Source organism: Leguminivora glycinivorella, chromosome 5 (genome assembly GCF_023078275.1).
Source record: "Leguminivora glycinivorella isolate SPB_JAAS2020 chromosome 5, LegGlyc_1.1, whole genome shotgun sequence".
Classification (NCBI taxonomy): domain Eukaryota; kingdom Metazoa; phylum Arthropoda; class Insecta; order Lepidoptera; family Tortricidae; genus Leguminivora; species Leguminivora glycinivorella.
Genome location: NC_062975.1, coordinates 4,212,359 through 4,240,206, shown reverse-complemented (window position 1 = coordinate 4,240,206; position 27,848 = coordinate 4,212,359). Strand labels below are relative to the sequence as shown.

The following is a 27,848-nucleotide window of genomic DNA, read 5'->3' as shown; positions in this document are numbered from 1 at the left end:
ATTTGGTTTTAATCAGTTATCTAAATTTCAGTATAATGTAATGATGCTAGTTATTAATATTACACATGCTGAAAGTATCTGAAATGTGGTAACTAGAAACAAACCTTCATTTATTTCAGCTAATTTTTAACATTCGATTTTGACCCTTCATTTTTAACGGCAGACAAAGGTAGGTTACTAAAGATTTGGTAATGAAACAAATGCAAAAAGACGATTATAGATTGTAAATTACAGCATTTATAACTACTTCAATAAAGGCTTAATAACTAAGTAACTATAGGTACCTATTATATTTGAGCGACAGGCTTGCACTCTGTTACTGCAACGTCAATTTCGATTTCAACCTCTTTGCTAAAAGTAGCACTGAAACGTCAGAAAATTTCATGAGCTCTGTCTACTCCTTTTAGGCATACATGTGTGTGTAAATGTACGTATGTATCTGTGTTACCAAATATGTCTTTGACAGACTGTGAGTAAGGAATAAGTCAGAAAACAAACGAAATATTCATTAACGTTTACTGTGTTTGTATTCAAAACGTATTAAGTACAACGGTCTAGCTGCGTTATTTAGATGAATAGTTATTACGTACTGTTACACCAAAACGTGTCTACCGATGTCACGACTCTTTTGTAAATTGTAAGTAGTCGAGTGTTCTGCATTTATAGTTCTAACAGAACAGGATGTGTGTAAATGTATGCGTTTAAGTACTAAAGTATTGTCAGTAAAGTACAGTGTTACACCTACACACATAACTAATATTCAACAAAAGTATTGTGAAAACGCACTTATTTTCTACCGACCCGAAGGCAGAATAACAAACAGACTTTTCTGGCGCCTAACCAAAATAATGGTCCTATGTGTAGGCAAATTTATATACTGTACTATATTTTATGAAACAAAATATTGTCCCACTGCTGGGCAAAGGCCTCTACTCGTGATTTCCACAGCTCCCATTTGTGTGCTATTTCTGGCCAATTAATCATGAAGGAAACAAAATATTACATTAATAAAACCTCCTTATTTATATAAATTATCATGTAGATATTTTAATGAAGGAGGGATTTCATTAAAATTGTGAAGAAAATCACCTTGATTATTTATGAAAAAGCATTAGGTATTGTTTTATATTAAAAATTAACGAAATTCCATGCTGCCCACTCTGCAAATTACTCTCCATTCATCTTTGACGGCGACAGAGTAAGGGAGACAGAAATTGCATTCCCAGACTGATAGTATGTACGTAATATTGGCGTCTGCAGGCTACTTTTTTTTCTAGGTTTACTTAAATGCCTTCTGTCTGGTGTCAAAAGTATACATTTCAATATTCAACTAGTTACAGCGGCAAAATATAGATTGATTTTAAAATTTTTATGTTGAAACAATAAAACAAATTTAATTCAACTGAGGTAAATATTACTCACTGTAAACTTTAAAAAATATGTATTTGAAGGGTATCTTCTAAACCGAAGGTTTTAGAACTATTGCAACGCAGTATCCAAAGTATGGTCACCGAACCTTTCACACTTCACAACAATCACAACGTTGTCTTCAAAAATACGTATGTATCATCAAAAGATGCATATATCAGGTGATAATTGAAAATATTTTCTCTTATCCGACACTAATATATGTTGTCTTGTTTACATTTATTTTCATAATTATTACAGCTATTGATTCAGACACAACAAAATTGTTACAACAAAATGAACAAATTAAAACAAATCACTTACATAATTTGTCCAAACAATAACAACAGAAATCAGGCAATACTTCGTCCAATGAAAACACCGGTATTTCAGTCGACAAAAACAGTTAAATCCAAACTAAAATATTTTCTTAGTTTAAAATACCACATGCTGAAGAAAATTAATGTAAATGGAGAAATTCCTTATCGCCACGACAGAGGTGAAGTATGTTTCGTCTGATGAATGGCCGAATTCTACTAATGAGTAGTGCTGTGATTAATATCGATACTTCACGAAGAGAAGGAAGAGCTTATTCATTTATTACTAATGGTAGGATTTTTTCAACGTAATTTAGTTTAATAGGTGTATTTTTAAAGAGTCATTGATCTTCTAAATATGTTAAAAGGAGGAGTTTGAACTAATTTTTCCTCAGTCACCCGTTGAGCTCAGAGACCACGAACGCTGTAGTGTTCGAAACGTCGGGATGAATTGTAAATTCATTATACACGATTTAATCCGTTTTCATAGTTTTTATTTCATGAGTAACTATCGCGGTAACTGAAGACAATATTAACTAATAAATAAAATAAAATAAAAATAAAAATTGTTTATTTCAAATGAACACACAAGCTTACAATTTTGCTGACCTCCACACTAGGCAATGCCTGTCCCGTGGAGGAGAATGTAACTTATTCTAAATAAACACAAAGGTAATATTTAATATAAATTGTAATTAAAGTAGTTAACAACATAATCACAATAAATTTTATCTTAAAGTTATATTTATACTAGTCATTAGGTGTGACAACTTGCCCACAATGAGAAAAAAATAATAATAATAAAAATAAAAAACAAACAATGACAAATTAAAAAGGAGAAATAATGTACCTAAAATAATGGTAGTTATCTATTTCTAGTCTAAGGAATGTGTGTGTGTGTGTGTGTGTGTGTGTGTGTGTGTGTGTGTGTGTGTGCGTGCGTGCGTGCGTGCGTGCGTGCGTGCGTGTTTGAACGATACATTTTTTTAAATTATTTTTATTATAATACTAAAACATTGTGTGTGGCGATTTATGGATAAGTGTTCTTTATTACTTCTTTTATAATAGGACCCTTAATATATTATTATATTTATTATCAAATTTTAAGTTGCAATTTCAGATGTATTTGTATTATAAAAATACTTTATACCTAGAACGCCTCATTTTGCTTGGTTTAGCGAAGATAATTATTTTTGAAAATTAAGATTACTGCGCGTTCTTTATTAGCTTATCTGACCCATTACTACACATACATCGAAAACAAGATACATTAACACAATGTAACTTATATAGGTAAGTAGTGGCGTATTTTACAATAGTGACAATTTTCACCCGACAGCGACACTTTGCCGTTAATTGCCATTACTTGCCATATTGAGTAACAACATTACTTATAAACCCAGAAATGTTAGTGTCAAGATTAGTGTCAATGTCACTGTGGTGAAAAAAAAATCCACAGGTGGTATGAGCGCGGTTAAACTAAAACGTTATTTTTATTTACACCCATCGACTATTCGGCACGTTTAAAACTGTAACATCCCTACTTCTAAAAGCAGACTTGAATTGGCGTCATCCCGTGCTCAGCTTTAAAAGGAGCCGCTGTCATTCTAGCCATTGGAATAATTAATCCAATCGATTCTATTCAGTGCATTTGTACTAGATAGTGCTTAATCAATGTCCTACGACGGGGCTAGAATCGTAGTCGTTTTTGCTAGAGGAGTTACGAGCCATAGCGTACAAAGTAATGTTAAACGCTTTTTAAGGGACAAATTATTAGACTGGCACAGGTTTTATGGGTATAGAGTAAAAAATAGAAGGAGTTTAAGCGAAGCGAAGCATGCCTATAATTAGAAAGATGCGTTGTTGGTGAATTTCTCTGTAAATGCACTAGTTAAAAAGTTTAAACGGCGAAAGAAAATTAACTTTAGGAACGAAAGACAAGCTGATGAGTTGATGACAGTTGAATATTCATCAAAAAATACATATTGTTATATTTTTGGATTATTTGGTATAACTTAAGAAAATAATTGAGAATCGTTTACTGCAAGTACATTACTCATTAATTTTAAAATAATTAAAAGTACACATTAATAGGGAGACTGGAATAAACGAATATAAATCATATATAGTGTGTTTAAAATGTCCTATAATATTTATTGAAAAAAATAGTAAAAAAATATATTCGATCTAACTGATCTTACTGAATAGAATACTATAGTAAAATATAACAGCACGAGAAAAAACATACCAAATCAATAATAATAAAAACACACTTATTCAAACACATGTTACTCTTATAACACTCTTACATAACTGCCTTATCAGTGCACTAAAACATATGCACCCATTAAGTGACCCTTCACTGAACAATGATAAAAAGTACAGTCGGGTTCAATTACATTTTAACGTTATATAAAATATAATCTATCTTTCGACTTTAAGAGCATTCGATCCGATTACGGTTTAGATTTAGATAGATGAAGAGATGTCCCGAAAACGGGTTTTATCCGAATACGGAGTGTTGAGCCGGCGAATGGAACCCGTATGTATACTACTAGTATGTAAACTGTTCGCTAATAATGTAAGTTTGTTAAGATTTTCTTTCTCAGATCTTGTAAATGTAGTGAAAATCAAAGAAATCGAACCTATGACAAAAATAAATCTACAAATACCTACTCATAAACAGGTATTTAAAAGTATTCCTAAAATGCTGTTTGATTATTATTGAATAATGAGTGGTTTGCGATAACTATTAAGAGTTTTAAGTAAGTACTAAATACCTAAGGCGTGTTAGATATTTGGTATTCGGCCGAACATTAAACATTTGTCCAGATATCGAATAATTATCGAATCTTGTAGCATTACTATTTTAGTAGTAACTATTAACCGTATTGACTGACCAGATATCGACCACCGCATCTGTTTCAACCTCAAAGTTTCATAAGAGGTTTTGCTCGGTAGTGAGCAGGCCAAGTTTTAGGATGATTCATAGGATGTTCTCTGTAAATTTGTAAGTTTGGAAGTCGACCGATGTGCTCGTAAAGCGGTTCTTGTTAGTAGTTTGATTTCCGTTAGGAGCGAGTGTAAATTTCTGCCTCAATTATTTTTAGTTTCGAAAGATGATAATTTCCGGTAAGTACCTATAACTGTTATAAATTTTGTAACTTGTAATAAATATAAATAGTCATAAAAATTATAGTATCAATATGTTAAGATATTAAATTAAATGCTACATACAATATGCATAGTCAGTAGGATATTTATTTATGAATGTAGGTGACTAGGACTCCTCGCATTAGCAGGAGCGCTAAATAAAATGTGTAACATGTGTGAGCAATACAAGTTACTAAGGTTTTTTAATTAATTACTCGACTGCGAATGAATACATTGTATGAAACAGAAATTACACAAATTTTCCATGGCGTAACGTATTGTAAAACATATTTTTTTTAATTAAAGAAAAATGGAAAAATTCACACTTCCGGCAGGACTCGGAACCTGCGACCTCTGGCTTTGCCGGAGTCAGCCGCGCTCCCAACTGCGCCACAGAGGCCTGTTGGATGTGTGCGAATTTATCCATGCCTTCCTCAATTCTTAAACGCCTTAGGTATTGTAAAACATCAGAATCTCATTGTAAAAGCTCAGATTTCAAGTTTTTGAAATTATACCACATTATGTAACGTGTAACACATTCTTTTGAACTTATTTTAAACCAATTAGTGCATTTCAAAAAAGTACTTATCTAAAACTTTGCACTCATGCTCGAAACGCTTTATAAATAAATCAGAAACACATTTCTGATAAATCTGTTGAGCGAAGATGCAATAAAACGCTCAGTGGATTCAGACTGCTTGATGCACTTACTCGTAAATGCACTTAACTTGGGGGTTAGAAGCTTGAACTGTAGTGCGCCAAATTGAGGTAGACAAAAGGTCATTAATCTCATTTTGATGTATTACAGATTACTTTTGTGTTGTCATTCTGAGTTGTTATTTTTAATTTATTTTATAGACAAACTTTACATTATTTCAGGAAACCCTATTTTTTATTATTATAAATAAATAAATATTGGGGGACACCTTACACAGATCAACCTCGCCCCAAACTAAGCTAAGCTTGTACAATGGGTGCTAGGCGACGATATGCCCTTTCCGGGATTCGAACCCGGGACCGCGGCTTAGCCGGCAGGGTCACTACCAACTACGCCAGACCGGTCGTCAAAGGGCTTACTCTTGGCCACATACTAGCCAAAGGCAAAGACGTGGCCTACGATGGAGTGAGCTCGCCCAGAAGATGCCTGTTCACTCTAGATTTGAAGGTTGCCGGTTTATATGAGCTCGGAAATATAGCATATCATATATATTCATTAACTTGCAGTATTGATCCAATAGAAAAATTGAATGATTAGTTATATTATAACGCGGCGAGTTCGGACTATTTACACGTTACCTACTTTAATCGAGAAGCGAGTATTTTAGTTACCTACTGAAAAAATACTAAAAATTATTCCCACTACTGACTACATAAATGAAAAGTTTTAAAATAAACCGAACCTCTAGTTCGAACTACATTGGCAAATTGGCATCGACTACTGAGTATATTAACTAAATGTGACTGAATATCTAAATTTTAGTAGAGCAGTTTAGAAAGAAAAGGTGAGTTATGGATGGGAGCTTACTAGCTCGAAATAAAATCGACTTCATCACTGACTAATCAAGTCAACAAAGTTTAGGTGCCACACATAATTGGAAATGAAATATTTATTTTCCAAGTAGGCATCAATGCGCATATGAACGTCAAATAAAGCTACGCTGGCTCTAATCATACGCCTCAGCCTCGAGAAGATTTCAGTCCTCCCTCAGTTGGAGGGGGATATCAACTATGGGACCGGCAAGAAACTTGGCGGGCCACTTCTTTTCAAAATATTACATCTTATAATTAACATGCATTAAGAAACAAGATACAATTTAACATGCAAAATACACGCTACTTGACTAAATTGCTAAATAGCAATGGGACAAAGTCTGTGTGAGCCACGTTTGCAATATGGATGTTGTTATTCAAACAACATTATTTTCATTATTCATACTTACCTAAAATTTCACTTTACCAACCCGGCCCCTGATATTGTAAGGGCAAGGGCATAATACGGGTAGAATCGTGCATTAGTGGCTGGACGATTAAACGCTCTTAAGGCACTTTATGACACATTAAGGTGTTTATTTAAGGATATTTTATGTTAGTTTTGGACGGTGCTCTCAAACATGTCGATCCGGTAGATTAGGCGGGCTTAATACGTGTTCTTTGTTTATATTTAGACGTAAGCTGATTTAGATGGGTGATTTTGGGTTGCGTACCTGATGGGTGAATCTACGATTTTAAGTCGTCCCATACTCATCATCATTCTCCTTGCGTTATTTCGGCATTTACCACGGCTCATGGGATTCTGGGGTCCGCTTTGCGAACTAATCCCAAGATTTGGCGTAGGCACCAGTTTTTACGAAAGCGACTGCCATCTGCCCTTCAACCCAAAGGGACCTTATTGGATTTACGAGTAGTCCGATTTCCTCACGAAAAGCGAAAAGCGAAAACTTCACCGAAAAGCGACCAGCTGGCAAATATCAAATGACATTTCTCACATAAGTTCCGAAAAACTCATTGGTGCGAGCCAGGGTTCGAACCCGCGACCTCCGGAACGAAAGTCGCACGTACTTACCGCTAGGCTACCAGCGCTTTAAGTCGTCCCATACTATAGTTTGAGTCATTTACAAAGACGCACACACTTTGCCATAAGTCTGTTATTAGGAAGAGAAGTGGGGCATGTCTTCGGGAATGATACGAACTATATGGCAGCGTATTTTGAGCGTCAGCATCAGTGCTATGAAAAATGGCGTCGCTGCGCGCAGTTTCGTCGAGCAACTGACAAAATTCTCGGAAAACGCTACAGTTAGGTGACAGATATCCAAATACTGCCACTTATTTACAATGTACAGTTCCAAAAAAACATGGCGAATTTATCAATGAATTCATAATTTCACCATGCAATTTTGCAGATCATTGTACGAGTATCTAGTAATTGTTTGTCTTATATTATCTCATTGAAGTAAGACTGAAAAACAAAACATCTAGCTTAGCCTCCTGATCCTGGCAAGTTTTTGTGCTTTTGAATTTAGAACTTTCTTTTATTCTTGTAAAAGTTCAAACCTTATGTATAGTCAACCAATTGGAACCCTAAGCCACTCTACAACCATGTCAAAATGACAAGCAGTAAGAGATTTCTTACAATCTGATTTATAACGTCACTATGACATAGTTCTACAGTGGCCTAGCCAGGGTTCCAATTGGTTGACTGTACTCGTACGAGGGTACCAGGATCCAGGTAGTTAGGTACTGTTTTTTTAAAAGCTTACTTTCATAATGACAGAGAGAGAAGCTCTATCAGACTATTAAGTATACCAACGTCTCTGTTAGGATTACCGTCAAAAAGAAAGCTAATGAAGTATAAAAAGAAGTATCCGCGGACTTGAGATTGAAGTGGTCAGCAAAAACGTGCAGCTATTTCGGATTGATACCAACCGAACGGTGGTCATGGAAATGTACTTTCATTGGCAAGAATTTTATGTAGATAGGATATAGTTTTCGAGCATTTGATTTTAGGAAATCAAATTGTATGTTTTATTGACACAGTGATTTCTTTGCCATAAGTATTTAGGTATAAGTTTGACGTTAATCGTGAAAAGGTTCTTGAAGTGGCCTAGGTTTCCAAATTGTTGACTGTATTTCAATAGCAACTAACAAAGTATACTTTTTTTTTGTGCAATAAGGTATAAATATCCGAAATAAGATTAATTGAGGTCAATTAAGACAAGACTTAGGTATCATAGTTCCCAAATGAATAAATAAACCAAGTTATTGCAAAAAGCCTTACATGCTAAAGCTCTTCAACCAAAAAACTAATTTCTCAAATAAGCATAGATTTAAAATAAATTACCTACGGAGCACTTTAAAAACTTCCTTAAAATCCTTAACCGATAAATAACCAAGGAACATTTACAAATTGGATTATCGTAAATACCCCGCGTAAACCCAGGAAGCGGAAGTAGTTATCATGTTAGCCCGTGCGGTCGACGCATACCCGGCTAATGAAGTAACTAGCCACTTTAAAAGATTGAAGCTACCGGCGAAACTTGAGTTTGAGAAGCAAAAAAATGAATGAGAAAAGCTCTAATTAAATTGGTGTGGTTGCTGGCGAAGGAGTTTCAAATGCAGTATTTTGAAATAAGGTTTTTATTTTTATTTTTTTTTATTGTTGGGAAACAAACAGCGAAAAGTAACACAAATGTATAAATAAATAAATAAATAAATATTATAGGACATTCTTACACAGATTGACTGAGCCCCACGGTAAGCTCAAGAAGGCTTGTGCTGTGGGTACTCAGACAACGATATATATATAATATACAAATACTTATATACATAGAAAACATCCATGACTCAGGAACAAATATCTGTGCTCATCACACAAATAAATGCCCTTACCGGGATTCGAACCCGGGACCGCGGCGCAGCAAACAAACATAGACAAATAAACAAATATAGACTAAACATAAGCCAAGCAGTTTCCACTTATAAAAACTAACATATTTTGTTGCTCAAACTAGACTTTTACAATTTCGTTAATCTTCAATAGATTCTGGTTAAATTTAACACGTGATTAACTTTAACAATAAATAACAGTACCTACAGATGGTGTTATTTTTAAGCACTAGTGCGAGAAGTGGTTCATTATATGCCAGGTCGAAACTTCGGAGGCTCATCTGTACTGAAAAACGTCTGCTTTCGCACGTGTATCGTAATGTACTATTCATTTACAAATGACAATAAATGGAAACCTAACCTAATAGAATTTCCCCATAGGTAGGGCAATATGAGGTGATATGTACGTATTTATCTGCTTCTAGTATATTTATTTATATTTTTTGGTTGGCGTTTGTCAACGTATGCTTGTCATCATAGTCATTCATACGAATCAAAGAGGACCGAGTATATATAGAGAGTTACTGTCAAAGTAAAATGTGTAATCACAGTGCATAGACTGCCATCTCTCGATCTCGACACAGGCTTAAAACTTTTGAACCTCAGTTTTGACAATTTGGTCTATATTCTTGTATGTGTTAAAATGTCAAATATTAATATAAACGCCATCTAGCCGAGCGTCCCCCAAAGGTGTATCGCCATCTGGGTCACCGTACCCTTTTCTGTATGGTTTTGAGGTACGTTTTTTTTCTTAGACTTTAGCTGTCTATATGGAGTTACATATGTTTTTGATACGAATGCTATCCCAAATTAATAGGACAGACACATTGCAACATTTGATTGAAACCTGCCAATACAGCAACGATTCAATCAAACCATTCTTAATGTGTATTTTTAGCAAGAGCTTTTAATGACTTATTAATAAAAAAAATAACCACTGGTTGCACAAATTATCATTTTATTATTAAATAATTCGCACAGTATTCTCACACTGACCGCAAAAAGAGGTAACATTATAAATTCATAATAAATAACGATGTAGTAAAGGGACTTTACCTCAACAAAAATGTCCCGCTGTTTATACATTACATTAACAAGGTGCAAAAAGCCCAGTTCTAAAATTACTGCCTTTGAGTTCCCGACAAATTCTCACCCCAGGAAAAACACAAAGACGGACTCGCCTACAAAAACACGTAACTTGATATAACCACGTTAACTTTGCAGTCGGAACACGTCTGAAGTTTTCTATATGTAGCTTCTCGAGAGTCTAATGTTCACTGAACTTCAAACGACACTTAGATCGTTTCACACACTGCGTAGGATTCTGGTAACTGACAAAGACGATTCTAAATTTGAAGAATGAATACCGTCGAGTGTAGAATAGCTTTAGTAAGGTATATGTGTCCTTATGGTAGTCACGTATGGATTTAGCCACCTGAATATTTAAGTTGGTGGCCGCACAAAGCATCGAGTGCCAGTCAAGAGGTTCCCAAACAAGATAATCCCTTTGTTGGGTTATAATGGCGTCTCGCGGGAGTCCTTTGCCATTATTTCTGTTTCATTCACGCGGGCAGCTGCCAAGTTTCCTATTTCTTCAACGACAGTTCGATTTGTGCATTAGAAAAGGTTTGCACTTGTCATTTTTTAGTCGCGCAGTTGCTGTACTTCCTTTAAAATAAATATATTGGCTATTTTTTATATTGATTACAACAAAACAAATAATATCCGGTTTTTAGTATTGAATTAAATTGTTTCGATATCAGCAGTGAGTTCATGAATGAATAATAGGTAACAAATATAATTAAAAAAACAACTTATATTCTGTGTATTCTGCTGTGTCATTCATATCTGTGTATTCTGTGTCATTATTCTTGTGATACGTTTGCACCTCTTGGCTAAAATAATAAATATTTACGTCAAAAATTAGTTTTAGAAGGCACAATGTAACTACTACAAAAGGCTTTGTTATTTTGCTGTAGGGTAAACCCGCCTCATTCGGTGACATGCCTAATTCGGTGAAACAACCAAAAATCTTCTTTCGGAATAGTGCTTCAAAGCTTGTATCACCGAATTAGGCGTGTCACCGAATGAGGCGAGTTTACCCTATCTTCAGTATTCGAACGGACAACAAAATAAGCTATGCATAGACAGTTTTGTTCAAGTAGTATCTACAAGCACAATGCTCCAATATTAATTATTATGAAACCTGATGCAACTTACAACAAAACTTTGACTACAATATAATCAGCTTGTTTTTATTTTAATCCTATAGCATTATAGACTGACATGCGGAATGGCCGACACGTAAACATAAAGGTACCATTACACCTCATTACACAAATGATAAAGAGGTGTCTACACAAACGACCGTATTATTTTCTCGCCAGTAGGTACACGTACTAAACAGTTACGTTAATAGATTTTTTACCGGCGCGTTCTGATTGCGATGGCGTCGTGTTGAGGCCCTTTTCGTGACGAAAGGTTTTTTGCCTCGTGCTTGCATCGCCCTTTCCAATGTCGTTAGGGTTCCACAAAACAACCTTCGTGTATCTAAACCGACTGTTAGTAGGTTCGCTTCAAAATAGGGTCTTCTGGGTCTTCCCTACACAATCATGGACGCGAGCCATAGCTGCCGGCGTAGACGCCAGACGCCGACAGAAATGCAGTCTGACTCTGTCGCGCCAATACGCAAGTGCGATAGAGATAGATATCGAATACCTTACGAAACAGATGTTATAGTGAGCGTTTGTGCATTTGACTACGTACCCAGATAAGAAAAAGTTTGGACATAACACCTATAGTTTCCGACTCAGTAAGGTAGGTATGTCAATTTATTGCAAATAATAAACAGATTTACATAAAACAGACAAAATAGATAAAGGACTAGCAACGAGTACATACATAGAGGTATATGTAAAAAGGCAAATTAATCCCTATAAGGGATCTTTCCAGCTAACGACAGGTTCAGTCTCTTAATAGTTTTATTCCCATAAAGTTACTATCTATATCTATGTTAATCGTTTTAACATATATTTGTTTTGCTTATTTGTTACTGAAAATGTCTACAAATAAAACACATCAATCAAAAAGCGTTCTAAAAACCTAACGTCGGCGTCGCAATGAAAAAAAACTAAAACTCTTCTACAAAAATATGAGCATCTAATGATCTACTATTATATATACGCGGCGCATAACGGAACAAACATGTCACCCGACGGAACCTGAGCTACCAACTCAATGCATACTTAACCTTTTTATCGGGGCCCGAACAGTTTGAAAGCCGACGACAGCTTTTTGTTGATATCTGATTCGAGATTAGGTGCCAAGTCTTAAGGCTTTTTTTTCGCACCTTCTAAAAAGTTTTTTATCGAACTTAAGCCCACTTAAGCTATTTTTAACTTTTAAGTACTTACAGTTAAAGTCGTTTGACTGAAGACACATGACTGTGTTTAAACTATCACGGGAGTATCTGACCCCACAACTACGTAAAGATTAGGTGTTTACTAAGAGGAAATTATCATCAATGATTATACACATAATACCTCTATAAAATTTATATTACTAATTACAAAATAGAATTTGTTAAAATTTAGCATAATAAACAATTAATTATTACTTTCTAATTTTAAGATATGTGCGTGCTTCTACGTATGTATGTACATACTTATTACTTCTGCATTACGTTTGATGATAGGTAATTATTTTTGGATACAGATAAAAGGTTGAAACCTTCAAATATGGATAAACCTTCACAACATATTTATGACTGTTATGAGGTATGTTCTAAAAAGTACAGAACTTCTCCACAATACATCGCTGATTATAACTTTTGGTGCCAATCTAACTAGATCGCATCATGAATTGCTTTATTTATCTATCATATAGGTAACGTGGCGTCAGACTGAAGGGTTTTTCTTAAGGGGTAAGATGAAAAGTGTCCCGTATGAAAAAACGTATTAAACACCCTTTGATTTTATCCCATGTTTCCTATTCCATGTTTAAAAAAACTACGTTACAATTTTAGTCTTGTCAATTGAATAGTCCACAGTAGTCTACATGAGTACATAGTACTTGTGATAACTGCGAAACGAGAATGTAGCGGAAAACCAAACATTTCCGAACTTCACAGAGAATACAAGCGGTTTTGGTATTTCTTTTTTAGGTTGTCCAATCGCGCTGTTTTCACCGGCCGCCTAAGTCGCTTTGCTTAATAGAGTAGCCATACTTGTACACCATATAACATGAGGAAATCTCAGGAGTGTATTTCCGGATTTTGCCTGAGGTCGGCGTACTATCGATTAAAATAACTAACTTATTGACACTTAGTTGATGGTGATGACGCTTTTCGCAGTCTCTCTCTCTCTCCTTCCCTCCCTCTTCTCTATCCCCCTCCCCCTTCTCTCTGTCTCTTCTGCTAGATTCTGGGGTCAGATTTCTGTGTCTTAATCGCTTCCACTTGCCCTATCTTTGACGTCGCGCGTCGTCTTCGGACACTTTGCACTCAGCCATGTCTTTTAGGTTCCGCCATAATGTGTTTTCGGTTTTGGGCGCAGTCACATCTCGGACACTGGCTATGAAAGAGGCGCGTTCCCAGCACACCGTCTAAGCTCGTGTAGGTGAACGCGTACTATGCTTGCATGAGTGATTTTTGACAGGCCGCAACTATGAGGTATCCGAGAGGGGATGGGCGGCATTTTCAGCGGGGAGCGGGAGAGGCCATACTGTACGAAAGTACTGCTTATTATACTGTGGCGCAGTCCAACCATCCTTATTGATAAACGTTTATAAAAAGGTGACAACTATTGTATCTCTATACCTACAAATTGTATATAAACTGTTGTACACAATAAAGTGATTACTACTACTACTACTACAAGTATGTAGTAGGTATGCAGAAATACTCAATACTAAAATTAATTTCAAGTGCCAGTTTCAAACAACATTTAGGTACCTACTTCTATGTGCAATCACATACACCAAATAATTATCTTGTGCTTACTTAGATATTTCAGTTGTCTCATGTTACACCATCTAGATATAAAAACTTACCATGTTTCCCTTCAGCCGCGACGCCGACCACCCATAGCACGAGGAGTAGCCCCCTCCACGCCATCTCACCGCGTGCGCATCACCTAAAACAATAAGGCTGTTTGATTGAGCACGGGAAAGCTGACCAATATTTGATCAAGGGTTGGACAATATTTGTCTGTGTAGGGGACTGGGCCCACCAAAAGCGGCGATAGAAACGAACAAAATCTGTAATTATTTTTAAAATCGGGACTTAATCACGTATGACTACATATTAAACTGACCTCCAACGTTTCAGGGACGGCGTTGTCCCCGTGGTCTGGGAGATGTAGTCATACGCGATTAAGTCCCGATTTTAAAAATAATTACATATGTGTAATAATCGTGAAAGTTTAAATCAGAACAAAATATAGCCGCAGTGTAAATAACAGGTTATTTAGGTACACGGGAGCTAACCTAACTACAAAATTAAAATTTTGAAAAAAAAAAAACCTGACACAGTGGACCGGTTTTCATGAAACATGGCTAATATACTCCCGACTAATTCAGCTTTTAAACAAAAAAAACTGTCTAAATCGGTATTCGGTTCATCCGTTCGGGAGCTATGATGCCACAGACAGGCAGACACACACACAGACAAACAAAAAGACAGACAGACAGACACGTCAAACTTATAAAAGACACCCCGTCGTTTTTGCGTCAGAGCAGGGGCGGCTCACTCCGCGATTCTATCGCCGCGCTACAAGTACATGCCGGCGGCCGCGAGTTCGCGGCCTAATCAGGGGTGGCGCGCGTTCTCACGGAACGCACGTTCGCACTTTCTATTGTTACTTTACGTCGCGAGTTTTTTTTTTTTGTTCATATGTGATGTCCGCGTGTGAATGGCAAATAATGTTTAATTAAATAGACATCATGAATAAAATAGGACAATCTTACACAGATCTAATATTGATTAAGTCCCACGGAAAAGTTTAACTAGGCTTGTGATGTTGGGACTTAAACAAAAATATATAAATACATATAGAAAGTACCTAAGACTTGAATATAATAGTATAACATTTTATATGAGTATTAATTCGTTTTAATCCATAGGCAACCCTATCGTCCGACGCTGCGCACGTGCGGCTCGTTTCTTTGTTAGAATGTTGTAGGTATTTAAAAGGCGGCATTTTGTGAACATCAAAGCAGTCGGCCTTCTGTACTTGTACTATTATATATTCTGTGGTCAGAGGTTAAAATGAGAGAGCGAGCGATTTATACAGTTCATCCTTCGGCGACGAACTATAAACATAAACATAAACATAATTTTTATTGAAAACAAGTATTGCATATTTACATTACATCCAACAAATACTTAAAATTATCGATGATTTACATTTGCCCGAACTAGGGAAACCCTGTGTTTCAGGCGAGAGGTACGGCAAAACAAGGTTCAAACTTAATTTAATTTAATTTTAATGTTCACTTACAAAATGTATTTATTTATCTTTAACTCGCTAGCGCTATCATCTCTTTTATTTACACGGGAGATATATTTTGTTTGTTTTTATAGCCAATAAATCATCGCATAACTCGCTTTGGGTGGGACCAGTGCCTAAGGTGTAGAAGTGGCTAGGTTTGTTGGAGCAAGTGTAGATTAGTTGATGTCGTAAGATTGATAAAGAGTAGCGCATTGGTATTTTCGAAATAATACCATTATTGACTCTGACGAAAATAAGTAACTTGGGCTATAAATCCGCAAAATGAGGGTATCTTTCTTTGTCTCTAATTACGGCAATGGGAACAGAAGAGAAGAAATAGGCCTGGCATTTGCGAACCTTAATTTTCGCGGTAGGTTTTCTGGTATTTGAAGATATTTAAATTAAATTAGATCTACAAAATTACACAATATCTTTATTGTATATCCATACTAATATTATACTTAAATGGGAAAGTGTGTGTGTCCGTTTGTTTGTCCGTGTTTCACGGCAAAACGGACGTCGCTCCGATTGACGTGATTTTTTAAGTGGAGATAGGAGAGTGACATAGGCTACTTTTTGTCTCTTTCTAACGCGAGCGAAGCCGTGGGCAAAAGCTAGTATCTTAATAAAGGCAAATTCTGCTTAACACGGGGAATGTTTTTTTTGTTATTTTCATCACAAAAAACTAAAAAAAAATGTCTTTTCTTAGACTCAAGTAAATGAATTAAGTACGTGAAGAAAATATCCCCTATTCACAAACTGCACTATATTTCTACTTTTTTATCTCCTTTCCGTCAATCCAAAGAAAATTTATCACCAGTTCACACACCACTACTCTGTCTTCCTTTTTTAGGGTTCCGTAGTCAACTAGGAACCCTTATAGTTTCGCCATGTCTGTCTGTCCGTCCGTCCGTCCGTCCGTCTGTCCGTCTGTCCGTCCGTCCGTCCGCGGATAATCTCAGCAACCGTTAGCACTAGAAAGCTGAAATTTGGTACCAATATGTATATCAATTACGCTGACAAAGTGCAAAAATAAAAAATGGAAAAAAATGTTTTATTAGGGAACTCCCCATACATGTAAAGTGGGGGCTGATATTTTTTTTTATTCGAACCCCAACGTGTGATATATTGTTGGATAGGTATTTAAAAATGAATAAGGGTTTACTAAGATCGTTTTTTCATAATTTTTATATATTCGGAAATAATCGCTCCTAAAGGAAAAAAAATATCTGCGTCCCCCCAGTTTCTAACTTTTGAACCACATGTTTAAAAAATATGAAAAAAATCACAAAAGTAAAACTTTATAAAGACTTTCTAGGAAAATTGTTTTGAACTTGATAGGTTCAGTAGTTTTTGAGAAAAATACGGAAAACTACGGAACCCTACACTGCAGCGTGTGAGCGTGGCCCGACACGCTCTTGGCCGGTTTTTTATTCAAATTCGCCAGTTCGGAAATGACTCTCGAGCGAATGGACCGATAGCATGCCCGCACGAATGCCTCCACTCTTTTGTTACTGGTTTTTAAATATGGAATATCTTTGGTTTACTGTTCTGTGTCAACTGGTACTGCGTACTTGGGAGCCTTTTTGCCGGAGATGTGTATGATATCCACTTATCAGCTTAGTCAAAACAGGGGACCGATTTTTTAATTTCGAACTCATGAATTCGCCGTTCGAAAGTCTGTGGAAAACGACTAGGGATGTTACGAATGTCGCATGTGTCACATTCGCGAATGCGAATGCGAATATTCAGAATGCGAATGTGCGAATGCGAATGCGAATATCGCTGAATTTCATAAAAAACCAAAATAAAAACCAAGCAATCACCAACAACCCGCTAGGTAAAAAATTTGAAATGCTTACTATTGGTCAAAATGCCGAGTACGAACTTCACGCCGTACGAATTTGACCTATCTGCGCATGCGCGAGTCGACAGTCGACAAGTAGCAATTGGAGGGGCCGGCGCGGGCGAGGAACAAGCTGCGACTTGCACACATTCGCATTCGCAAAACATTCGCATCGTTTGAAGCGAATGCGAATGTCAATGCAAATGTTTAAAAGAATGCGAATCATTCGCATATGCGAATGCGAATTCAAATATTCGTAACATCCCTAAAAACGACGTAATGCTACGACTTTCGAACGGCGAATTCATGCGTTCGAGATTCAAACATCGGTCCCCTGTTCCTAGTGTCACGTCAGTCACGTGTATAAAAATGGTGGTTATTAAACATACTTACGTAACACAAATGTAGGTATAACAATTCGCCTGGCGATATCGGCCTGACAATCAGGTATGAGCGAAAAGTAATAGTGACGAATAACTGACAGCCCACTTCGATTTTCTTAGACAATTTTATGGAACGAGCAAATTAATGAAGAAAACTAAGAAATGATCAGAACTCGCCTCGTCTGAGCCCGTAGAAAAGTAGCGAATCGCTCAAGCTGGCATAGCAAATGATAGGTACACAACTCTTTCTTTCGTTTTTAACCCCCGACGCAAAAACGACGGGGTGTTATAAGTTTGACGTGTCTGTCTGTGTCACGTCTGTATGTGGCATCGTAGCTCCCGAACGGATGAAGCGATTTGGATTTAGTTTTTTTGTCTGAAAGCTGAGTTAGTCGGGAGTGTTCTTAGCCATGTTTCATGAAAATCGGTCTACTATGTCACGGTCGAGGGTTTTTTCAAAATTTTAATTTTGTGGTTAGGTTAGTAATTCCATATTAGAGCAACACAGACAGTTTGCGTATCGTTCGCCACGGAGCTTTAGCGATTAGTGCGATTACCCACTTCTACGGACCAAGCCTAGTCGAAATCGTTGAAGCTAGACGCCGATCGTAACGCAGTCTGGCTCTGTCGCGCCAATACGGAAGAGTGATAGAGATAACTAGCTACGATAACGATACTATCGTAAAGCGTTTGTGCATTTGGAATTACCCTGTTCTTTTGTAAAACGGTGTTGGGATTTTAACGGCATTTCATATGGAACTCGTACGTCATGGGACCGTAACTAATACGTCTTTAGGGCTCGGGTTATAAATGGGTTTGAGGCAAAAACTAAATAAAATAGGACGGTCGTTTTAACGCGTTTTAATGTGTTTGAAATGGGTTTGTTCAAGGTTCTTTGTAGGACGTGGTTAGTGGGAATTGTGAATGGATAAAAGTTGATTAGTTTGGGAACTTTTAAGGTATTTATTTCATTCAAGATAAGTAAGATTCACGATATCGTTGCAATTTTGCTTGTAGTTAGAAAATTACAAATATATATAATAAGGTGTAGTATTCTACAAAATGTGCCCCCAAACAAACTTCCTTTGTTCTAGACTTCTTCATTGTATATTGTATTGTATTGTATATCAGCAGGTTAATGTAAAACTAATGAATCATTTTATTAAATAAAATACCTTATATGTACAGCGGGATAAATCTCGACTGGGGGGGGGCAATTGTAACTGATCCATTTCTTCTTTTATTTACACTATCAAAGTTCCATTATCCACTGAACACGCTGCCGTATATAAACTTCCTTTAATTAATAATATAAACATTGTAAAACATGAAAAAAATGGATCAGTTGCATTTTTCCCCCAATCAAAATTGCTTTGCTGGGGTCCGATTTTTGCGTCCCATGTCACTAAAATACCGGTTGAAAACATGTTTCAGTGACAATTTTCTGAATTCGAACGCCGTGAGACTCAAAAATCGGCCCCCTGTACCTATTTTTCAGACTTTGCGAGCGATGCTTTAATTTATCAACAATTGCTTTAATTATGAAATAAAAGATGTTCAACATATTTACCAATTACCATCAAAAAGCAACGTTTACACGCTCGCAAAAGCGATGCAATCACTTACATCGAACATGAGTGATCATTAAACAACGGAGCCTTGTAAGAGCTCCGATAAGAGCGGAAGCTGCCTTATCTCAGATAAAACAAAGCTTCGTGGCTTTAAGTAACCGGCCATGGCATACAGAAGCTGTGGAGATATATTGATTAAGCTAACTACACACGTTAAGGTATAGGGACATTCCACGAGAATGTCTCTTACGAAATGTGATTCTTCTAATACTTCTGGAAACGCTAAGGGACCGGCCACATCAGAGCGTCGCGTGTCTCGGGGCGCGCAACGGACGTCCGCGCCACGCCACCTGAATGTAATTCAAAAAACGTCTGCTCAGTACATTTTGTATAGGAAGGACGTAAGACGCGCCCCAGGTGGCGTGGCGGCGGCGTGGCGCGCGCCGCGCTGCTTGGCGGCGCGTCTTACGTCCTTATTCCTATACAAAATGTACTGAGGAGACGTTTTTTGAATTACACTGAAGCGGCGTGGCGCAGACGTCCGTTGCGCGCCCCGAGACACGCGACGCTTAAGGCAGCGTTCCCACTTAGCGTCGCGTGTCTCGGGGCGCGCAAGGGGCGTCACGCCGCTTAAGTGTAATTCAAAAAACGTCTCCTCAGTACATGTATAGGAAAGACGTAAGACGCGCCCCAGGTGGCGTGGCGGCGGCGGGGCGCGCGCCGCGCCGCTTGGCGGCGCGCCTTACGTCCTTCCTATACAAAATGTACTGAAGACGCTTTTTGAATTACACTTAAGCGGCGTGCGCGGACGCCCCTCGCGCCCCGACACGCGACGCATATTTCTGGCTAAGAAAGTCATTTTGTGCCTCACAATATTTCTTGGCTCACAGATTGGCACCTATAATAATGGAGTTAGGCACATGCTTATTTGAAGGTTCGAATATCATGGCTCTTTAAAACATTCTTGTCTTTTTGCCGTTTATGTGATTCTGCATGTCAAAAATAATTCATTTATGCATGAAGATAAAAATATAATCATACAAAAATCTTAACCCCTTCTCATCTATTCTGATTTTAATTTATGTACGTAGGTACTTCCACTTGAAACGACGATTGTTGTCAAGACGTACCGTGTAGGTCTTTCTCATTTTGACCACCCAACCGTTATCAAGTATAACGATGCATAATTATTTCGTTATAAAAGCTTATTCCTTATGACGAGGATGTTTTATAATAATTATAATACTCACTACAAAAAATACATCATCATGTTGATTTCTGAATGAATATTGATCAATCATTATTCTCGCGTTATCCCATTTTCTACGGCTCGGCTCATGGGAGCCTGGGGTCCGTTTGACAAATTCAATACTCACACTTCTACATAAAGTTGAAAGGTATAGTATATCTGTAATGCACTATGCATCCCATACATTTTATACGACAATTTCTTTTAATTTCTTTTTTTATTCAACAATATCCACGCTCAATTACACTTTTAGAAGATTCGAATATTTATCATGCACATGATTTAAACTTGACTAGGGCAGCTCCCTCGACTTCCAAAGTCCCGTAAGGAACAATAAGGCGTCCCGCAGACTTACGACGGGCGTGATAGCAAGCAGATAAATTCCAGCCGCTTTTGTCTTCGCCTGATACAACGTTCCTAGACTTTACTCAGACGTCTGCAGTTTTAAAAACATTACTTATTTCAGTGAAACTATAGAAAAACTTGAGGTACGAAGGGACCGTGCCTCTCATAAAATAGTACCAATAGGCTAGTTTCCTATACTTAAAATAAAATATTTTATGCAGTGCACGAAACAATTAGAAGAAAAATATGGACAGTACTTATGTTTAAACATAATTTCTATTTAGTAAGTCAAAGAAAAATACATATTATAAAGAAAACGAATTGACCGTGACGTCACTCGTCAGTATTTCGTAGTAATTCCATATTAGCAAATCGTTTTGACAGTTTTTAAAAAGAAGCTGATTTGACTAGTATGAAACTAGCCTATTCTAAGTCTCATCTGCCAACAACCTGGCTAGAACTGGATGCAGATGGCAATGGACCGATAGGCGTGGAGGAATGGAGAGGAGGCCTATGTTAGAAGACGGGCGCTTTATTAAAGGCTGCTATAGATAGATAAATTCTAAGTAAAATCACAGAATATATAATAGTACAAGTAGTAAAATCTCAGTTCTCAATTGCACTTTTATAAGAAATTCAAATATCGTGTTATTAATTCAAACGTCAATAGGGCAGCTCCCTCGACTTCCAAAGTCCCGTAAGGCACAATAAGGCGTCCCGCAGACTTACGACCGACGTGATAGCAAGCAGATAAACTCCAGCCGATTTTTATCTTCGCCTGATGCAACGCATCTAGATTGCAGCTGGTCTTTAGACGGCTGCAGTTTCAAAACATTAGTTATGTCTGTGAAAGTAAAGTGAAAATGAAAAATTATTTATTGCTTGGAGCTACATTCCATAGATTATTACTAATATTAACATAATAAATTAACTAAATTAAATTAAAATTAATAAAACTAAAACCAAATTAATCTACCTTTGTTCACCCCGAGCCCATAGTCTTGAGTACTTTCTTGATAGAAGTCTTGAAAATGCGTATTTATTGTTATGTACTGTTGGTTTGAAATACGGATTTCTACTCTGAATCAGTGTATAATTAGCTTTGTATTTGAATTGCCACACATAGCCAGAGTTAAATCGATTTTTATGGACGATAAAAGATATGGTTATATTGAATAATTGGACGTAGGTACCTATTTTATAATTCAGTTTTTAGAAGAGGACTAACTGGCTTTTCCTAACTACCTCACTACAAGTTTGTAATACATATTGTATATAACTGTGTACGTGTTAAAGATACTTGAGACACGGCATTTATTATTTGTCAAAGCGTAGGCTCAGGCCGTAAAAAACATAGTAAGTATCTACATGTACAATAACATAACAATAACATTTTCATTGATTTTGTGTACACTTCCGAAATAAAGCTAATGTACTTAACTTTTAAGACATATCTTACATATTAAAACCTAACACAACCCTAATTATATAAGAAACTAAGACTAAACTTAAAAGCTAGCTAATGTCTAAAATGGGCCCTTGAGGCATTGTACCAAGGATACTGGCGACATTTCCTCGCTGTATAGCAATGCTGATACGTTGTGCGAGGAAGTTGCCAGCTCTTCGGTCACCAGTTACCTCAACCAGACGCTTCGCGATTTCTATGAACAACTTATTCGCGCTGGGACCCCATGGACCTAGAGTTTCTACGCCAAAAGTTACGAAAATGTATTCTTTGCCAAGACTTTTGTATTTATTACGTTTCAAAATTTCGGCACACAACCCTTATTTACAACCTTAATTTGTTAAACAACTAAACATCCAGATTACATACAAACAAACCGACGTAATGATAGTTAAACAAGCAGTAATACGTTTTGCAAACTCCGCTGTTTTCTCTTCGATTGAATTTACTGTTTGACTTCATTGTTAGACTTCTCTGTTTATTTCTCCCTAGTCAAAAGGGGAATAAGTCTCGCGTTGCTGAGATTTAAAACGGCATAAGTGTTAAGCCTTTTTGTGGAACTTATGCCCTTTTACATCTGGGCTTCGTGAGACTTGTGCACATTCTGAGTGAGGCCACAGATTTTGTTCTTAAACTTTGGTAATTTGAGAATAAACGTTATGGGATCGGCTTTTCGAGTATAACTTATAAGCATATTCGGTCATAAGTTACATAAATGCATATATTCAATAATAATATTTTTTTAAATTATTAGCTTTTAGTTGAATGTATTGGAGAAGAGTTGTAGAATAAACTGGATCCAATATATTTTTCACTACTCTTCACCGCCCGCATAGACTCTAGTGGGCAAGTGTAATATACTCATTTGTTTTAAAACAATAATTCAAATCATACTTTTATGTACCCACAGGTACTTTAATAATGTGGACGTACGAAGAAGTCCTTAAAAATAATCCAGAATTTACAATATTCTAATCCCATGTCACGAGTATAAAAAACTGTAAGTGCGATTAATATGCACAAGTATTATCTATTAAACCGTTGCAGATTAAACATAATGCAAACTGTATCTTACATTCTGCCGAGGCCTGACAGTTGACAGTAACATCTTAAGACTTGTAATCGAATACGCAAGCTCCCCAGCAGTCTGCTTTCTGCAGTTTGTCAGTTATAATCCTATGCCAACTAGTTTGCTTTTCTAATTTATGTGGAGAGAACATTTTCATATCTCATCAAACTGATATGTTTGATTAGGCTTTTGAAGGATACAATTTGTTTTTACATTAGTATTATATTTTTAACCTTTGACGAATAAACGACGGGGTGTTATAAGTTTGACGTGTCTGTAAGTCTGTCTGTCTGCCTGTATATGTGTCTGTCTGTGGCATCGTAGCTCCCAAACGGATTAACCGATTTAGATTTAGTTTTTTTGAAAACTGAATTAGTCGGGACTGTATTCTTAACCATGTTGGAAATCGATCCGCCATGTCAGGGGTTTCTTACAAAATTTAAATTTTGTGTAGTAATAAACTTATCTGAGTGTATCAACTTTTTGAACGACACCCAGAATTTTTAAGCTACGTTGATAAATTTCAGGTCTAAAATAATAGTTAAAATACTTTTCTATTAAAATATAGAAAAGTATTTTAACTATTATTTTGTTTGGGAGTTAGTTAGTTAGTTTAATTATTAGTTCATAGCTCTGAGACTGTTAAATATGATATATTAGTAGTAAGTACATATAAAGTTGATTAACCCAAATACCTGTGTAGTACCAACTGATGTTTTCATTGTAGTATCTATCTGCCCTTAATTGTCAATGAATTATTACCAATCAATCTATTACATCAATTCAAAAGTAACTTACCTACTTATCAAATCATTGTACTTAATACACATATTGATTAACACTAAACCTTGGCCAAGTACCAAAGGGATATTGTAACCTTTTCTACGCGTGATCCGTTCTTTACCGAACACTTTATTCTCAAGGTACTAAAGTACACTATGAAACTGTTCTGCATTCCAATTATAGTTAAGGTCGTATATGTCATGAAAACGGTTTTATCTGGCCTATAGCGATCTGCTAGTTAATAGGTAAGGGCTCGGTGTAACCTTGGCCGACTGTTAAAGTAATTAAGGTATTTGGAAATTTATAGCGATAAATGAACTGTTGAATACCTTTGGGATTATTTAATGTGAAACAAGCTTATTAACTAATTGTATTACTATTGCTTAAATGCTTACGGCAGACGAGGTCGCGAAACTTATATCCTTGTCAAGCCTTTCAGGAGTCTGCTCTGTTTCTGTGTGAATAGCAATATGTATTTACTGATTTTCTGTTATTGCGTGATCGTAATGTGTTTTAACTTGTTAGTATGTATATTGTATATTAGTGTGAATTTAATCTTGGTAATAATCAATTTCACCCACTTCCCGATTTCGATTTGAGCTGAAAATTTATTTGCAATGTTTGTTTCAGTATATTTTTTTACTATATAAATTATTTTTACCAACAAAAACCGGATGACAAGGAAATGTAATAACATGGAGCTGATACATAATAAATATGTATGATGCAAACTGATTGTGTATAGTTTAGTGTTGGATTTGTATATGATACAAAATAAAATCAAGCATCAAACATAAAACGATTGCTTCGAAAAAAGGAGTTACATATAAAACATTACGATAGCTGTACAAATAGCTATTTTACCGTGAGACTATTAACGGTTTAATAAAAATGTAATCCGGGAATTTGCTAACAAAAAAACTATACAAGAAATGCTAACAGATCTAAAAGGAAAGGCTGAACCGCAAAAAAACAATATCGCATCAACCGTGACGATGACGCGGAGAAGCTTAACAGACAGACTGACATTTCATTTCCCATAGAAATACTAAATTGGACATAATAGTACACTAATTAAGAACTTTGTAAGCTTTTTTGCTAGGTCATGTTGGTTTTTGTAGTTTGTTCAATAATGGTGTAACACTAATAACTAATGAAAGAATTATTGATCATTATGCTCAAGGCGATATTGGAAAAGGATTTCAAAAATGGTCTTTGAGTTGTGTACGTCTATTCACCACTTGAAAGTAATGTGTTTTATTTGAAGGTCAGGATGATGTACTTGTACAAGTAATAACGATAACCATCGCAAGAAAATTGTTAATAAGTAAGTATCTACTTACAGAGTCGTAAAATTATACAACTTATATTTTAAATAAAACATTAAATTGAATCGTTTTGAATCAATTTTAACTATAAAACTTCCGTGAGACTCAAACATCGATAGATTTCGATCCGAGGAAAGATCCTCGGAAATGGATCGAAACATGTCGAACGTTATATCGACTTAACACGTGAGTAACCCGCTTAAAATATTTTTAAATACGCTTTTAATTATAATAATATTTTAGCTTTAAGAACGCATTAAATATATGCGGCGTACCTACATTAGTCATTACTTGTGACAGTTGTGACATCGCGTCAGTAAAAAAAAGTAATGATACATTGCTCGCTGAAGTATTTTATAAAGATTTAAAGTAATAATTATTGTTTTAACTAAAACAGTAGGTATATGAAATAACTCTAACTACTGAACTAACCCTTAGAAGAATTATCTACGTAGTCGTGTCAAAAACTACAAAGTAGAAATGTAATAAGTAACCGTGAAACAATTAAAAGTTTTTGTCTTAACGTACACGCTGCTTTTGAAAAGGCACACCAATTAAATTTGACAGAAAACATCTACGATCTCATAAAAGAAAAAAACACAATTATATTGAATATGTGGTCGTTTCAAAAACAACAAATTCGAAACCTAGATAGGTAACCGTAAAATAATTAATAGTTTTTTTCAAAACGTACACGATATTGAAGACGGCCACCAATAAAATGTGACAGAAACCATATCTACGATCTCACGTCAAAGAGACAGAGGTTACAAAAGTTAAATTGGTTACACGCCTTATCTCTGTAGTCATCGCCACGTGACAAAATACTGTAATAGGAGATGACATTAACCTATTTTGGAGGGAAAAGTAATTGTTGACAGGGGAAGGAGAAATGTCGTAATCGACCATTTAGGTTAATCTGAATCATCTACATCATTATGATCATCGAGTTCGCGTCTATCGTTTGAAAGTTTTGTGTCAACAAATATTTTTTTTTTTTTTTTTTTTCAAAATTACAGTACTCTGGTTGAAAGTAACGTCACGGAAAATTACATTTTCTGTCCTCCAGCCGGACATCAATGAGATATTAAGTACATATGATCTGCAACATCTCTCAATTTACTCTCTAGTATCAAATCTACTATTATTGTATATGTGAACAAAACCTTCAAAATGTTAATTACTAGAACCAAAAATTACATATATTATTTCCATCGAGTAAAGAATTCTAAAAATTCAAAAATGCATGTCCTTAGAACTTAGTTCATATTTAAATGTTTATCATTCGAAAGTTTCGTTCGTCTCACCAGATGTGAGTATGGCGCTTAAGTCATTTTCGTTTTCTTCTGTGGTTTTGTTTTTATCAGATTTCGTCTCCGCCATAACAATTGGTGCCGCCTAGGCCATTGCGCCAGTCGTAAAACATTTTTAAGGCTAAATATAAAAGGGTTCCTTTCATGGAGTGTTTTCCTTGTTTTGTGTTTGAACGATAATGTTATACTTACGGTACGGTTGACGAAATATATTGTGAATCGATTTCTCAAGCGGTTTACTTTGTATTTCGTCAACTAAACTTATTTGAAATCATTTACTGAAAAAGAAAAAGCCTGCCCATAAATATATATTAAAAAAAAAAATTGTTTATTTCGGACCAATTAAAAATCCATAGAACTTGTTAGTATAGACTTAATATCTAGTTAACTAGACTAAACTAAACTAACTAAACATGTATGCATGTATGTATGCGACATGTGTGACTACGCTCCATATTGCAGAATTTCATTAAAACTATTTTCTTCATACTATTCTGACCCGCATACATCAGAATAACAGCGTCCTCTTGAAAATAGTCATATATTTCTGTGGTTACACCACAATGTCAATTTTTATTGTCGCGTATGTTATAATCAAACCAGCACGGGAAGCATGGTCGCGCGATAGACGATAAAATAGCAGGCCGTCCCTATCACACTTACAAATAGTCCCCATTTTATCGTCTATCGCGCGACTATGCTTCCCGTGCAGCCGGCGTTATATGCTTCCAATTTTATAACTTATCCA

General features: G+C 36.1%; 1 protein-coding gene across 1 annotated transcript in view; it reads right to left on the bottom strand.

Moving 5' to 3' along the window:
• Positions 1-27,848, bottom strand: part of LOC125226098 (netrin receptor UNC5C-like) — a 162,195-nt gene that overhangs the window by 70,978 nt on the left and 63,369 nt on the right. Inside the window, 1 exon segment of the mRNA XM_048129957.1 lies at positions 14,310-14,392. Within this exon segment, the coding sequence (XP_047985914.1) occupies positions 14,310-14,373 (64 nt within the window). The 5' untranslated portion in view covers positions 14,374-14,392.